At 29.6% G+C, this 15,587-nt stretch overlaps 1 protein-coding gene across 1 annotated transcript; it reads left to right on the forward strand.

Moving 5' to 3' along the window:
- Nucleotides 1-79: 79 nt before the first annotated feature.
- LOC143044250 (ADP-ribosylation factor-like protein 6-interacting protein 1) lies at nucleotides 80-14,940 on the forward strand. Its single transcript, XM_076216176.1, has 6 exons — nucleotides 80-159; nucleotides 1,899-2,044; nucleotides 3,082-3,198; nucleotides 4,467-4,584; nucleotides 4,937-5,021; nucleotides 8,380-14,940. The coding sequence occupies exons 1-6, from the start codon at nucleotides 103-105 to the stop codon at nucleotides 8,502-8,504; spliced, it is 648 nt and encodes a 215-aa protein (XP_076072291.1). The 5' UTR covers nucleotides 80-102; the 3' UTR covers nucleotides 8,505-14,940.
- The last annotated feature ends 647 nt before the right edge of the window (nucleotides 14,941-15,587 follow it).

Here is a 15,587-nt window from a genome sequence, read left to right on the forward strand (position 1 = left end):
TTAAAAAACAGAAAAATTATTATTAAAAATTTGAGATGGATAAGTCTAGAGAACAAAAAGTTTTATACGGAACACCTTGTGAGTCAACGTCCTCCGAATGCAATGCTCATTATAAACAAATCTGAGATGGCGGAATTTAATGATATGGGAAACGAAATGGTAAAGAAGTGCACTTACCATGCTAATTGTTATAGGAAACACTGATAAAAAATAGGGAGCACAGTTAAATCAATATTATATAAGATTTGCATAATGCTCTGTGACTGGTTGCAGAAAACTAACTTCAGATTATTGCTGTTTTTATACCACTTTCATTTTTGCAGTACAATCTTCAAAATTGTTCATTGCCTTTCAGCATGTTTAAAATAACTGAATGGGTACTTTTTGTCCATAATGTATAGGTAACTGTCTTCATGTCTATTTTTAGACAAAGATAAACAAGGACCATTAGAATCCATGACTAAGCCCCCCCCCCCCCCAACCTAAACGCCCCACTTTTCATATTTCACAAGAGGGGTGATTTTTGGGATACATGTACATGTACTATTGCTCTCGTGCAATCTGTAGGCTTCCGCGCTTCATACAAAATGTTCTTCTGTCAACACTTTTACACCAAAAATAGAAAATGAAAATATCAGCATGAAAACGTTAAATAGTGAATATATAATGCGAAGGCATATATTATAGGACTATATTACACCCCAATGAAGTTACAAAAAGAAGCATTCAATTCTTAAATAAAAAGATTTTTCGTGTACCTCTTTGTTTACTGTAAAAAATATATATTTAATATAAAAAACCTACTTATTGTAATTAAAGTAAAAATGTTTGTCTTTTTAGTAAGTCTTTATATAATAGTCTCTATTCATTAAAGTACAATTTAATGGACAAGAGAAATTTCAATTGGATCTTATATTAATATTCAAATACTGCCTACATGTATTCACAAGCCTCTAGGGTCTTTCAATAGATACAATTTTTAACCTTACTGTAAACATGAAAAATGTGTTAACTCATTTATTATTGCAAATTATATAAAAATAAAAAAAATGTGGTATAATTGGCAATGACACAACTTCCACCAGAGACCAAATGACTTGGTAGGTCACTGTATGGACTATGATAATGAGCAAAACACATATCACATAGCCAGCTAATATGAGGCAGGCATTACCTGTGAATGGGGACGAAGTTTATTTAAATTAATTTTTGTAACTTTTAAAATATTTGTTAAAAAAAGAAACGGAAATACCGTAACGTTTCCGATTTTGGTTCTGTTGTTAGGGATTTTACTTGTGACGTTATTTAAGTTATGACGTCATGTTCAATGTAAACAAAGAAACGCAATGCATCATGTAACATTCATTCATACCCGTCCAAAGACAAAGAATGATTAAAAATGAAATATATTGGTATTGTGTTCCTTGAGTTCCTATATTTTACTAGACTAATCAAAGTCTCACGACAACAAGACCGGAAGAAGGAAGTAAAGTTATGTGTTCTGCGCAGATCCGGAAATTAAAAAACGCGACAAAAAAAAATTGAACGATTTTGAGTTCATTAGTACAATGAAAAATTCGGGAAATTTTCCCGATTTTTTTTTTTATTGAATTTTCTACTGTAATAGGGGACTTTGTCCCCATATTAAAGGTCCAGAAATTACAAATGAAAAAAGATTCAAATGAGAAAACTGACTTCCTGATTTATATACGTATATATAGTATGATATGTACATCAACAAAAGACAACAAATTAATTACAGGCTCCTGACTTGGGACAGGCAAACAAATATATATTCAAGCTTTTGACTTGCAAATACTTGAAAATATTAAATTAGGGGTTGTTAAAACAACAATTATATTAATGGTTCTCATTTAACTTGTTTGTTGCTATTTCAGGAGCAGAATAATAGTGCTCGATTGGAAAGAATAAAAAAAGATTTGGAAGGATGGAAAGAAGTGTTGTTGCCTCTAAATGGATTAATTAACTGGGAAAAGCCATACCATCCACCAATTATTGTTGGTCTCAGTACATTTGTCTTCTTGTAAGTTTGTAATTCAGTTTGACTTGGTTTTGTACTTTGGCATATCATAGTGTCATTTCCACTTCTTGTCAGTAACAAGAAAATGAGTTGACCTGCACATGAAACATTAACCATATTCATGTGATTAGGAAAAAAATGACTGATATATAAAATGTACAACTTATCAATGTTGAGGTCGTTAACAAATATGAAGTTATTCAGTTTTGTTTTTGAAAAAGTTAAAGTACATGAAGTATTGGCAAAAGGAAAGTATGTGCATAGATGACAGAACTGTAACTTGTGCTCACATTAAATTATTGTGTAAGTTGTCACTGTAAACAAGCTTTTGAACAAATATGAAGTCATTCTGTAAAATAGTTTCTGAAGGAAATGTCATATAATTTTTATATGACAAATGAATTAAATGGTCAGATAAATTTATTGCAATACAACCCCTATCTATGAATGGGGGTATGACTTATTGACTATGGCATAATTGCATCATATATTATATATATCTGTATATAACATGTATAATTAGTCATCAGTGAGATATTTCTAATTCCATAATTGGGTACTTTGAATTTTTTTGAATTTTTTATATATATATTGAAAATTCAAAATTCAAATTTTAACTTATCAGTAATTTCATTTTTTTTTCATACAATAGTTTTATTCGTTGTGACATTTGTACAAGTGTTCCACAATTATTTTTATTATTAGATTGGCATCATAGCAATTAGTTTGCTGTTAATTACAAGCTACTAGAAAGAAGATCTTACAACATCTAATTTTGGGGTTCATCACATTACAATGCCCAGAAACCATCACACAATTCTTTTTGAAATTAAAAAAAAAATATAGTTAATTGAATTTTTTCCCCTTTCCTGCTTTTTTAAGTTGTGTGAATCTAAATCGGATTGGTTGTAATATTTTCTTTCTGGTGGCGAAGTTAATTCAAATCTATTCAATAACATTTAACCTTGATCTGGGTACAAATGTATTTTTATCTGTTATTTTACATGTATAATGCATTGACACTTTATTCGTAATTTCAGCCTGATTTGGTATTTTCAACCCTCCATTTTGACAACCTTTTCATTGATTGGCTTGGCTATAATCCTGATTGACTTCCTTGTTCCTATGGTTGGTCCAACGTTGATGTCATCTAGATGGTAAGTACACTACTATACTAGCAAGGTAAGTTTATGATAGTCACCCTCAATGATGATTATTCAAAGTGAATTTTGGTGATTGTTGGTGATTCAATGCAATGTAAAATATCTGTATACATGGTACTGAATTCAGAGTATACAACATATCTTATTATACTTTAGATTAATAAACTTTTAATTGACATAACCCTGAATCAGAGTGTTTCCACCTACAGCCACAAGCAATATCCTAAATCAATGAACACCATTTCTAGTGATTTTAGACTGAATCACCATGTGTGTACTGTGTATATTATGTTCAAAATATAAAGAAGAAGAAAAAATTGTAGAAAGCTACAGATCTGTAACTTAAAGAATAGTAAACATTTATCTATAAGTGTCAAATTTTTTAAGGAGTTTTAAAATTTGCAAAATTTACTTACAATTTCATTTATCCGCCAAAGAATTTATGCATTTGGAAATAATGGTATGGACCAACTTAACTGTACCAGATTTACATTATGAAAATTCTTTTTAGTGATGCTGGAGGCCAAAATGTTTAAATATGCAATTTCTAATACAAACTATGAAGAGCTGATTATTAAAATTAAATAATTGAAAAATAAGAAGAATGTGTTTTTTCAGAAGATGTGGTCTGATTTCCAATTGATACGATATTCCCGTGCTTGCATTTCCTATCATGATTTTCTTGATAGAGGGTTACTGCTCACAAGGAAGCTATTAAACCAAGAGTTCCAAATGGTGAAGTTGAAATCATCCCTTCGTAAATTTTACGGACGCCATCACGAGTTGGTTGACCGTTATGGACTATTAGACTATTTACCGGATTTGTAATCACATAAGCAACACGACGGGTGCCACATGTGGAGCAGGATCTGCTTACCCTTCCGGAGCACCTGAGATCACCCCTAGTTTTTGGTGGGGTTCATGTTGTTTATTCTTTAGTTTTCTATGTTGTGTCATGTGTGCTATTGTTTTTCTGTTTGTCTTTTTCATTTTTAGACATGGCGTTGTCAGTTTGTTTTAGATTTATGAGCTTGACTGTCCCTTTGGTATCTTTCGTCCCTCTTCCAATGAGATAGTTATCCAACAGAGACCAAATGACGAAAAAGTTAACATATATAAGAGACTGCAGAGTCTTCAACAATAAACAAAACCCTTACCTCATAGTAAGATATAACAGACCCAATGGCCAATAACGAATTAATTTCAGTCTTCCTTAAAATATAAGATTAACCATATTTTTTTATTATTAAAATTGCCAACAGGACTGGAAGAGAAGAAAGGCAGTATGAAGATGTTTGTATTCGTATGTTGAATGCCAAAACTCATTTCAGTAATTTCTATGAAGCAATGGTAGATCTGAAAACCAACAGGCCTAAAATGGTAAGCTATGTACATCACAGTACTAGTGTTCCCTTAATTTCCTTTGTCCATTGATCAAACATGGAATTGTTAAAAGCACAAAACATTTAATAGTTGTTGTAACGATGGTTGAAATGTTCAGAAATAAACTATTTTATAGCAGGAAATAAAAATAACAACAAACTACTGTTGCCTCTATGTAGACAATGTTTTTTTTCAGGTTTGAGAATATTTTGTCTCTAGATTAGCATTACATTATTCAGTGGGAAATGGTATTTTATTACTCTCTTAAAAATTATTTTAACAGTTAAAATCAACTGAAAGAATAACTATGTACATGTATGTTTAATATATTGTTTTGCTTTTTTTTTAGTATTTCATTATAATTATGGGAACCCTAATCTCATTTGCTTGGATTGGATGTAAAATGGATAATTTGTTAATGACCTACTTTCTGTGTAAGTATATGTTAAAACGAGTGGGTAAGGACATTCAAACTAAAGAATCCATGACAAACTAACAACACCATGACAATAAACAAAAAACAACCAAACAACAGAATTTAATCTACTATTTGAATAAAAATGTTCTAATTTTGTGGAAATTTACAATTTATCAGGGTATTACCATGGTTATAACTTAAAGACTTTTAAATGCATTTGTGATCCAATTAATAACAGATGAGTATATAGACAGTATATTTAAGTGTTTGACATTCTAATATGACGTCCTTATTACGCTTTGTAAACAAAGCCGTGTTCTAATGAGGACAAAATATGTTTGACACATGCGCACAAATTTACTGTTTATATTAAAGTTATTTCCATCGTTATCCTATAAAATATATACTTTCAAGTAGCTTACATAAACTTTTATAATATATGTTTTACGAACAACATATATTTACCCTGCTTGTATTTATTTAAACTTATCAAATATGAAATGTAATGTACAGACTCCTCGGGGAGGAAACGGGAACAGCTAAACATTTTTACTGTATTTTCGTACGCTTCGACCTATAAAAATACTGTATTTGTCCTACTAGAATGGAAATAATTCCTTCATGTCATGCTCTATGCTCATTTTAACATGGGTAGGCATTATATTTGACAACATTTTACACCTCGCTAACGCTCAGTGTAAAATATCAACAAATACAGTTAACTCTCGTTGTCTCGAACTCGGTTGACTCGAAATTTCGGATGAGTCGAAGTTTTCACGTGGTCCCGAACTTTATTCTATACAAAAGTATGTAATTTGACTCCTGATGAGTCGAAATTGGATGAGTCGAACTAAATCTACGGTCCCAAGGTTAACAAAAGCATTCAAAATTCATTTTTTATCTCGAACTAATACACATATGTCAAAACATGACCTCCGGGATTTAAATTGATTGAAGAGTTAATCTGACAACACACGTGTAATTAAATTTCCGGTCATTGACCACTGTATTGATTTATGACATGCTATTTCCATGAGTGTTTACCTAAGATTATCTTTTATAGAATTTTGATAAATAATTAGTGATACATTGTTAATGTTCATGAAAAAGTATTTAAAATGTTTACAAAACACTTAATTTGTGATTTACACTAATGAGCTTGGGTGTGTATAAAGTGAGGATTATGGCTTCCGTTGATGATCACCTAAAAACTACTCAAACGGCATCTTTGATCTTGTTATATTTTCTTTTGAAAAGAAAGAGTGAGATAAAACAAAATGAATAGAAATCAAAATTTTCTTAAATCTTTTGTATCCAAGAATAAACAATTTTGTCAGCTATAACCGACCTGAATAACGAAACTATTGATTGGAATTTACACTCTTGGAAAAGCCATAGGATTTTTTTTTAATTGAAACAATTGAATAAGTAAAAATAATATCATTATAATAATAAAAGACTGTGACATACAAACACATCGATCTGATACTAGAATATCGATCCCCTTGCCATATTCACCCGGATTTATTTTAGCTTTACCAAGCTTAGCAAGAGTTGTGTCCCTTAGATTGTCGAACTTCCGGTGTTTGTTTGAGTCGAACTACGTGTATCTCGAAATATTTCTCTGGTCCGGCTGACTTCGACATAACGAGAGTCGACTGTATAATGCCTACCCATGTTAAAATGAGCATAGAGCATGACATGAAGGAATTATTTCTTAATTTGTATATCAGGGCTGCTTTAGAATACATTCTAATATGACATGCTTCTTTTGCTTTGTAAACAACTCCGTTTCAACATGGCGGTTCATAGGTTACCAAATTTCAACAGTGAATTTGATGGTAGCTAACAAGAAGAAATGTCAATTTAAAGTGGCAAATATTGAGTTTGAGTATTAAAAGAATCAATCACATTTTTTCTAGCGATAATTTAAGAAATGCTTCATGCAAGCTACAGATTAATAAAATAAGATTTTTTTACCTTTATCTAATAGTGGGTAAAATACAACAGCCACATACACAGCATACCAACCCTGGATTAAGTTTTTAAATCACTTTAATTTTATATGTTTTATTAGAATTGAAATAATTCATAGAAGCCATAGATTGGTTGTAAATTTACACATGGCCTTGGCTGTATTATTTGTTAATAAAACGCCATGTGTAAATATACACCAAATTTATGGCTTCCATGAATCATTTCTTAAATACTGTAAAAGCACAAATTTTCGTGGGAGATTTAATTTCGTTTATTTCGTGGATAAGAATTATCCACGAAATTAAAACCCCAACGAAAATTTAACTGTAGATTTACATTATTTTATGATCTGACTAAATCTTATTGACATTATATAATTGATGAACATAAATGCAGACAATGAAATAAATAGGTTAATTGATTAGACATTGATATTCAAAGGTTTTCTTTAAGTCAGATGGTAATCCTAATCCTTTGTTTGTACAGTAATTAATAATCATCAACAACTGTCAATCAATGTCATTTAACAGTCTATTGCGTCTGTAATGCCCTCAAGTTGTAATACATTTATTACACAATCATTGTCCTTGGATAAAACATCAAAGGTGTGTAACAGCCAATTAGCGTGTGCAGGTTACAACACTTGATTAGTGCTCACTGTTACTATGAAATGCAATTATTGATTTTTCCCAACAGCAAAGTTCACATCAGTTTTACGAGTATTGTCAATTATAAAGTGACATTTGTATATTTTTTTTCTAAACTTAAAAACCACGAAAATTAATCCCAACGAACTTACTTTTGGATACAAAACCACGAAATTTTAACCCCACGAAAATTAATGTTTATACAGTATACAATGGAAACTCAGTAAATTAATGTTGGAGGGACCTGACATAACTATTGGATTCATCAGATTCAGTAACTATCAATGTCAGGCTGATTATTAATTGCAGAAAACATACCAAGCATTTAATATCTGAATCTATATGTACCACAGTACATGCAGTATTAATATTTATTTATAAAACAAACCAGACAGAATAAACAGTACACAAAAACTATATTTAAGGAGGTAGACCTAGGTTAAGGGAAATAACTCTTAAAATCATCAATACGTTTGTGTCAACCATTTTTAAAATATATTCTAAGCTTCTAAGTTACATAGATTATTTTCAATCTGTTTCAGGTAAATGCTTAAAATACATTGATGAACTTGACTTTTACAAACGCTTAACTGATTTAAAGAGTTATCTACTCCCTTAAGTGTCAATTGTTTGCATATTTTCTGGAACACTTGATATGATTGTAATAATACACATCATCAAATATTCTGAAGCAGAAATTTGATTGGTCAGTTTTGTATCTTATCATATATTGAAAATGTCTAATTTTAGTGAATTTAATCATGCTTGTACCTGGTATCAGAAGGAATGGAATACTACAGAAATATTTTGGAAGACTGGGAAATGCCATCAAATCATTGATACAGGGAAGAGTCAAGAAATTGAAGTCAAACTAGTGTTCACCATTTCTAGACAATTCCATTTATTCTAAGTCCCAAACTTTTGTATATTTGATATATTTCTTATGTAGGTAGCTTAAGTGTGTAGTGTCGATTTTTCATGATTTTTGTTTTAGAATAATGAATTGTATTTAATGGGGATGTTTTGGTAATTATATTATAACATGACAAAAGTATGTTTGACAGAACAGTTTGGTGCATAATAGGTACAGACAAAAAGTTAAAAGTCAAAACTGAACTAAGTTTACAGATAGTTTGGGTACCATCTTTTTGATACAAGAACAATTCATAAAAGTGAAAAAAAATAGTTAAATATTATTAAGAGATATCAATTAGTCCAGAAACTGTGACATATTTAAAATATACAATTTCAGGTTTTTTTTCTGTATTGTACTTGATACAAAGCTTGATACACAATATTTTATAGACCTTTTTTGAAATAATACATGATGCATAATAAAAAAATGTAAATAATTGTTCAAACCCTAGATTTAAAGAAAAAAATGTGTCATTATGTAACATGATTATACTAATATTTCGTGTATATATTAATTTGATCTCAATTAATTTCTTCCTGTTCATGCAATTGTCAACACTTTGAAAACGTATTGAAAAAAATACACTTTTTTGTAGACATGTAAGATATCATTATTTATTTTCATAAATTGTATTTAAACAAACTTTAACAGTATAATTGAATGAAATTTTAGTTTCTTATTTGGATCCCCCCCCCCCCCAAAAAAAAAAAAAGGTTTTTATTTCATCATAGAAATATTAGTATAATATATTTTTTCTTAAACTTAATAACATATATCATGTATATTGATGGTTAGATGTTGTGTTCTTTGTGTATTCTATAAAACTTATATACAACTTTAAAAAAAAACTTCATGTACATAATTAATCAATGTTAACAAAATGACATCAGCATTTAACATAGAAGTATTATAGTACCTCCATGCATAAACTGCTGGGTAGGTTTAAATGGCTGTTTATATCAACATTTACACCTCTGTAGGGAATAGATATTATTAGTTACATAGTGTGCTAGTGACCTAATACGGTATATATGGGGTGAGAGCGAAGCTCGAATCCCCATATGGAATTTACTGACCCCATATATACCGTATTACGTCACTAGCACACTATGTAACGAATTTATCTTACCGACTATCTTAACGTGTGAAAGTAAGACTAGTGATTCTCAAAATGAGCAAGTCTTCAATACTGTTAGCACTAAGAAAATACTTCCATTGATCCTACAAAAACAGATGCCAACAATAACGACTTGTAAGGTTTAAATGTGTTTTATGAATTTGTTTCAATCTTAATCATCAATTGCTTCGTCTGTTCGAACTTTTAAGATTTTTTCTCAGTACCGTTTTGTTTTTTATAAAGGGACATTACACCATTACTAACCGTGTATGAAAGAAGCCCCGCCCCCTTCTTACCTAATAAGGAATATAAAGGGATGTAACTCCACTACTAACTGTGTATGAGATAAGCCCCGCCTCCCTACTAACCTAATATCAAATATACACGGTTTGCACGCGGACGCTTTTAACCAATCATATTCCTGGAAATGTATAGGAGGTAAGATAATATCATATATGGTTACACTTAATTTATTTTCAACTTTCAAATAAAAACTTATCTGTCATTGATATGGTAATATTTATAAATCAACTGTTTACAAAAATTTAAAAGTAAAATTAATGCATAGACACACACTAACCTTGTGATGATGAACAAATTATTTGCACCTATTTCATCGTGTTTCGAAGTGAAATGTGTAAGGTTTTCTGAAATTTCACTGAAATACTAAGACTTTTCTACACCAAGAATAGATATTACCTTAGCTGTATTTGGCAAAACTTTTAGGAATTTTGTTCATCAAGGCTCTACAACTTCGTACATTATTTTGCCTTTTTAACTTTTTTCAATTTGAGCGTCACTGATGAGTCTTTTGTAGACGAAACACGCATCTGTCGTAAATACAAAATTAAATCCTGGTATATATGATGAGTTTATCTGTTACATATTGCAGGCAGAATAAATGTCTTTTTTATTTTTATTTTGGAAATTAGAAATTAACAAAAATATCCAAGTATATATTTTTTAAATCAAATTGAAAAATTAAACTCTTGAACAACTATTGTTGTATGAAATCTTAAAGCCATCTTATTGTTATAATTTTGAATTTTTAAGCATTTATTATTTAAGCGCTTTTTGTCTTCCAAAAATCTAAAAGCATGAAATGTTGATTTGGTGTGGCCTTGAACATACTGTATATGAACTTAGCTTTAATTATTATACCTCAGTATTAATTTGTATTTTCCAAATAAGATTATAGATACATACATGTGCACTAACTATTTTTACGAAATTATCTTAAAAAAAATGTGTGATCCTCCTGGGTAGTCAAGGTCTTTAAACATGTTTAGTATATACCATTACAGCAGATTTCAGTCAGTATGTAGCTAATGGTAATATCTTTGGTTAGCTTGCTTGTTAGCTGAACAGTGAAGTCATTGTAATGTAAGGTAAACTTCCCTCCTTTAATAGTAGACTGGCCCAACAGATAAAAAATCTATCTCTCTGTAGGACTAAGCTACTTTAAAAGGAGGGTAGTATACCTTACCTAACAATGACTTCATGGTTCAGCTAACAAGCAAGCTAACCAAAGATATTACCATTAGCTACATACTGACTGAAATCTGCTGTAACTATTTACCTGTACATTGCTTTGGGAGATAGTTATTGTCTATTGGGAAAATAAACTTGTAATCATAGCCAGTAAATAAGTGTATACACGTTAGTGTATACTATAAAAGTATAATATGGTTTAGAAAATATGTTCTAACCTGACAAAATAAGTCCAATATTGGTTCTTTAAAAGCCATTAAAATGTCAAGTCTTATTTTTTGTAATCAGAACTTTTACTGCTATCTGATATTTCATATTATACTATTTACTCTAATTCTTCGTCAATTTATCCCTTTCTCACCCAGTGTATAAAAAACATTTAATCAATGTGTGGTTTGTTTGATCTCAGTACTTCTTTAATTAAAATCTGATTATGATGTCCGTCGGGCAAGCCTCGCGTTTTAAATTTGAAAATTTAACTGTCTCGAGTGGATAAATATTGTATTACACTCAATGCAGTGGTAGAATCTATATTTAACAAGCCTAAAAGTGGTTAAAATGTTTTACTACATAATTAAAATCTACAGATATCTGAAACAAGTACCTTGTAAATTTTATATATATTTTGATGTTATTGTTTTGTGCCCTTACTTGAATTCAATGTTTTCCTTCATATTGCTAATCAATAATTTCAAGCAATAATTGCAAAATGCTTTCTTGTGCCAAATGTAAATATACAATATAATGTCATAAAAATTTCTGTTTTTATTTCCCAATCAGTTTCTTTTCAAATTTTGAGTGCCTTACATTTTATAACAAAAGAGAACTTGTCAGTGGGGATCAAGGATTTTTGAAAATAGAAGGGGAGTGGGTTCTTATTACTGATTTTTTTCCATAAACAAAATTAGAAGATTTAAGCTAAAAAATTCACATAAATCTTTAGAAATTGAGATATTTTTGCATTAAAAAGTAGCATACACCCTCTTCACCCGCTTCTGCGCTTCTGCTTATATATAAATTCTTTAATCATGCCATCTTAGAGGTAATATATCAGGGTCATTCAACAAGTATTTATTCCATTATATGTTTAGACTTCTATTGTTTGGCATACTGTGGATTCACTTTTATTCATGGGATACCAATTTTCGTGGATTTCCTTGATACAGGTGAACCACGAATTCAAATGTTCAACGAATTTCAAATTTTCTATAAGCTTGTATGCAGATTTTAGCAAAACCACGAAATCAAATATCCATGAACATGCAAGTTTTCCTCAATCCACGAAAATTGATACCCACGGAAGTAAATGAATCCACAGTAGTACTTGGTATTATTAAAGAAAAATGTATGAATAGAAAACTTTTTTATTCCCTTGATTTTTAAAATCAAACTGAAAATTCCATCAGTTCAAATCTAGTACCAGAACAAATTTTGATGATCATTGCCTTTTTACTTTTATCAGTAGCAGTATTAATTTAGGAGCACTATACTAGGATCTGGAAAGGGTTTTGAAAATAGAGAATTAGTAAAAATAAAAAATAGGGGAAAATGAGGCCCAAAAAAAATTTGGTGCTGAAATATAAAAAATAAAGAAAAAACAGCCATTCAAAATAAACAAATAAAGAAACAAAGAACCTCATACATATATGTGTATCAGTATTTGAATGGTGTTATGTGTGCTTCATAATTGAATTGTTAGATTTTGTTAAGTTTTATATACGTTATTTATCCATATAAATGATATTTTGTTTTTTCTATGTATTTTTGTCCCAATTTATAATGATTATATGTTAATGAATGTAAGAGAGGTTTCACTTATTTATTGTTCATTTTATACCTGCTGCAGTAGTTTATATTATTTTCATGTATGATTCAGAGTTTTGATCATTAGTTTCACAACATAAATCATTATTGTGTTTAATAACCCTTTTCTATCTTGCAAGTGATTAGTTTTAGTTAGATTTTTAAGTTGTAAGAGAAGCTTTTTTTAAGAACAAATAAAAGATAAAATACAAAAACTTAAATAGATAAAACAATAAAAGCTAAATATTGCAATTGAAAGACCAATATTTCGACTTCTAAAGTCTTTCTCGGAAGAAGTTGAAAAATAAATAAAAATTGCCACCCAATTATAAGTGTTGTTTTTTTATAACAATAAAAAGAGTTTTAAAAAATCACTATTTATACACAACTTTTCTAAAATTATAATATAGGTTTGTGTGCCAATTAACATGCATATGCCTTTGTTTTCTTAACATCTCAAATCAATAGTAAAGTTTTCAACTATGAAGTAACCAATACATAATCAATGTTACTGTAAATTAAGAAATTTTTGCGTGGATTTATTGTGATTTTGTCATTTTAGACTTAAATGCGATTTTAATTTTTACGATTTTGAGAAAAATACTGTTTAATTCATATAAAACATTTCAAAATGAGAGTTTAAATTATTGGGTTTACAACTCTGTTGCATTTTTTGCAATAATAAAAACCTCGCAACAATTTCTGAATTTACAGAACTTAAAAGTATGAGATGTTTAGTTGGCACAAACGTTTTACTGGACTTCAAGAGTTTTCGTCCCTTACCACCTCTAAAAATAGGAATGTTTTTTCAATTTGATTTTGTAACAATATCCAAATTTACTACAATTAAATGAAATCACACTGTATTTTTTCATATATTTTTGTTTGTTTGTAAATTTTGTACTATTATTCTTGCCAGGCTTTGTTGTTTTTCCAAGATGACAATTTTTTTTTCGAGTTTTGTATAATAATTTTTTATATGTTTGAAAGATGTATGTAAGATTCTACATTTTTGTTTTTTCTGTCTTTTTAAGAGTTATTATAAAATGTACAGCCCTCTTCTATTATTAAGATTGATTTGATACAATTTCTAAAATCTGATGAAAATTACCGACTTATGTTTATACACAAAATAAGGTTAAGATTTTGGTCAAGTTTATAGTAGCATAATGTGATTTCAAAGTCAAATTATGATTTGATTTAAGCACAAATTAATAGGTTCACAGATGATGTAATCTTGATTTCATTATTAAATGATCTAATTAGTTTATTTTTTCAGTGCAGAATTGATTTTGATATCAGAATAACTTACAAGAAGCTCCTCTAAACTTTACATATTATTACTATGACCTTTTTTAAGGTCATTTGGATGCAATATATTCTACGTAGATTAATTACCTGTAGCTGTGTAAAGAGTATTAGGCTTTGGGAATTTGCAACTTATCATTTGGAGCAGCTTAAGAAAGTAGTATAATTGTAGTGGTGCTAATATGCTGATTATTTATAAAAATCAAATTATATAATTACAAAATATGCCAAAATACATATTTAACAGAGCCTGGTGATTTTCAGCAGGGGAAATATCAGTAAACCATTACTATATTACCCAAATTATATAATTATATTTAAAACATAAAAGGTTTGCTAGAGCTTGGGTAAACAGAATGAAGTTCATATTTTTTGCAAATACTGTAATATATATATCCAGATTAGTTTGGCTGGTAATTTTTTGCATTTAATCTTATTTAGCTGACATCATAATTTATTTATGGAATTTTCAAGCTTGATGTTTTTATGAAATATTCGCAATGATTATTTTTTTCATTATTTTTCTATTTGCAAAAAATTGCATAAAAAAGATTTACATTTTTTTGTTCTGTTGCCTTTATACTAAGATATGCAAATTATAACAAATTTCAAAGAAAATAAATCAATAGAAGATTTGTAATACTCAGTGTGCCATGAATAAATATTTGTTTTCGCTTGTTAAATGTTCTTGATTTATTGCCATATATGATCAAGGCACATCAATTTTCAGAGTATAATATTGTTTTTGCGACATCATTTTGGGACCCTTTATAGCTTGCTATTCCGTATGAGTCATAGCTCCGTAATTTGACTTAAACGGTTTACTTTTATAAATTGTGACTTGGATGGAGAGTTGTCTTATTGGCACTCATACCACATCTTCTTATATCTATATAAATGTTATTACAAAAATGTAAAATTACTAACATTATAGGATTGATGTCATAGCTCTGTGTTGAAGACCGTAATTAGACTTAAACGGTTTACTTTTATAAATTGTGACTTGGATGGAGAGTTGTCTTATTGGCACTCATACCACATCTTCTTATATCTATATAAATGTTATTAAAAATTACTAACATTATAGGATTAATGATTGAATCCTGATTAATCTTGATCAAGTGGCAAAAAAAGTGGCACAAATTGAAACTGTATGGAAAATAATATTTTCTACCTTCTTATCTGAAATTAATCTGCTAAATTTTTTTGAGTCTGCAACTTTGTTGCAGAAAGCTCGACATAGGGATAGTGAGCCGGCAGGAGTGGCGACGGCAGCTTTAGCAAACTTCTTAAAAGCTCAATATTTTAGAAGGTGGTAGACCT

Source organism: Mytilus galloprovincialis, chromosome 9 (assembly GCF_965363235.1).
Source record: "Mytilus galloprovincialis chromosome 9, xbMytGall1.hap1.1, whole genome shotgun sequence".
Lineage (NCBI taxonomy): Eukaryota > Metazoa > Mollusca > Bivalvia > Mytilida > Mytilidae > Mytilus > Mytilus galloprovincialis.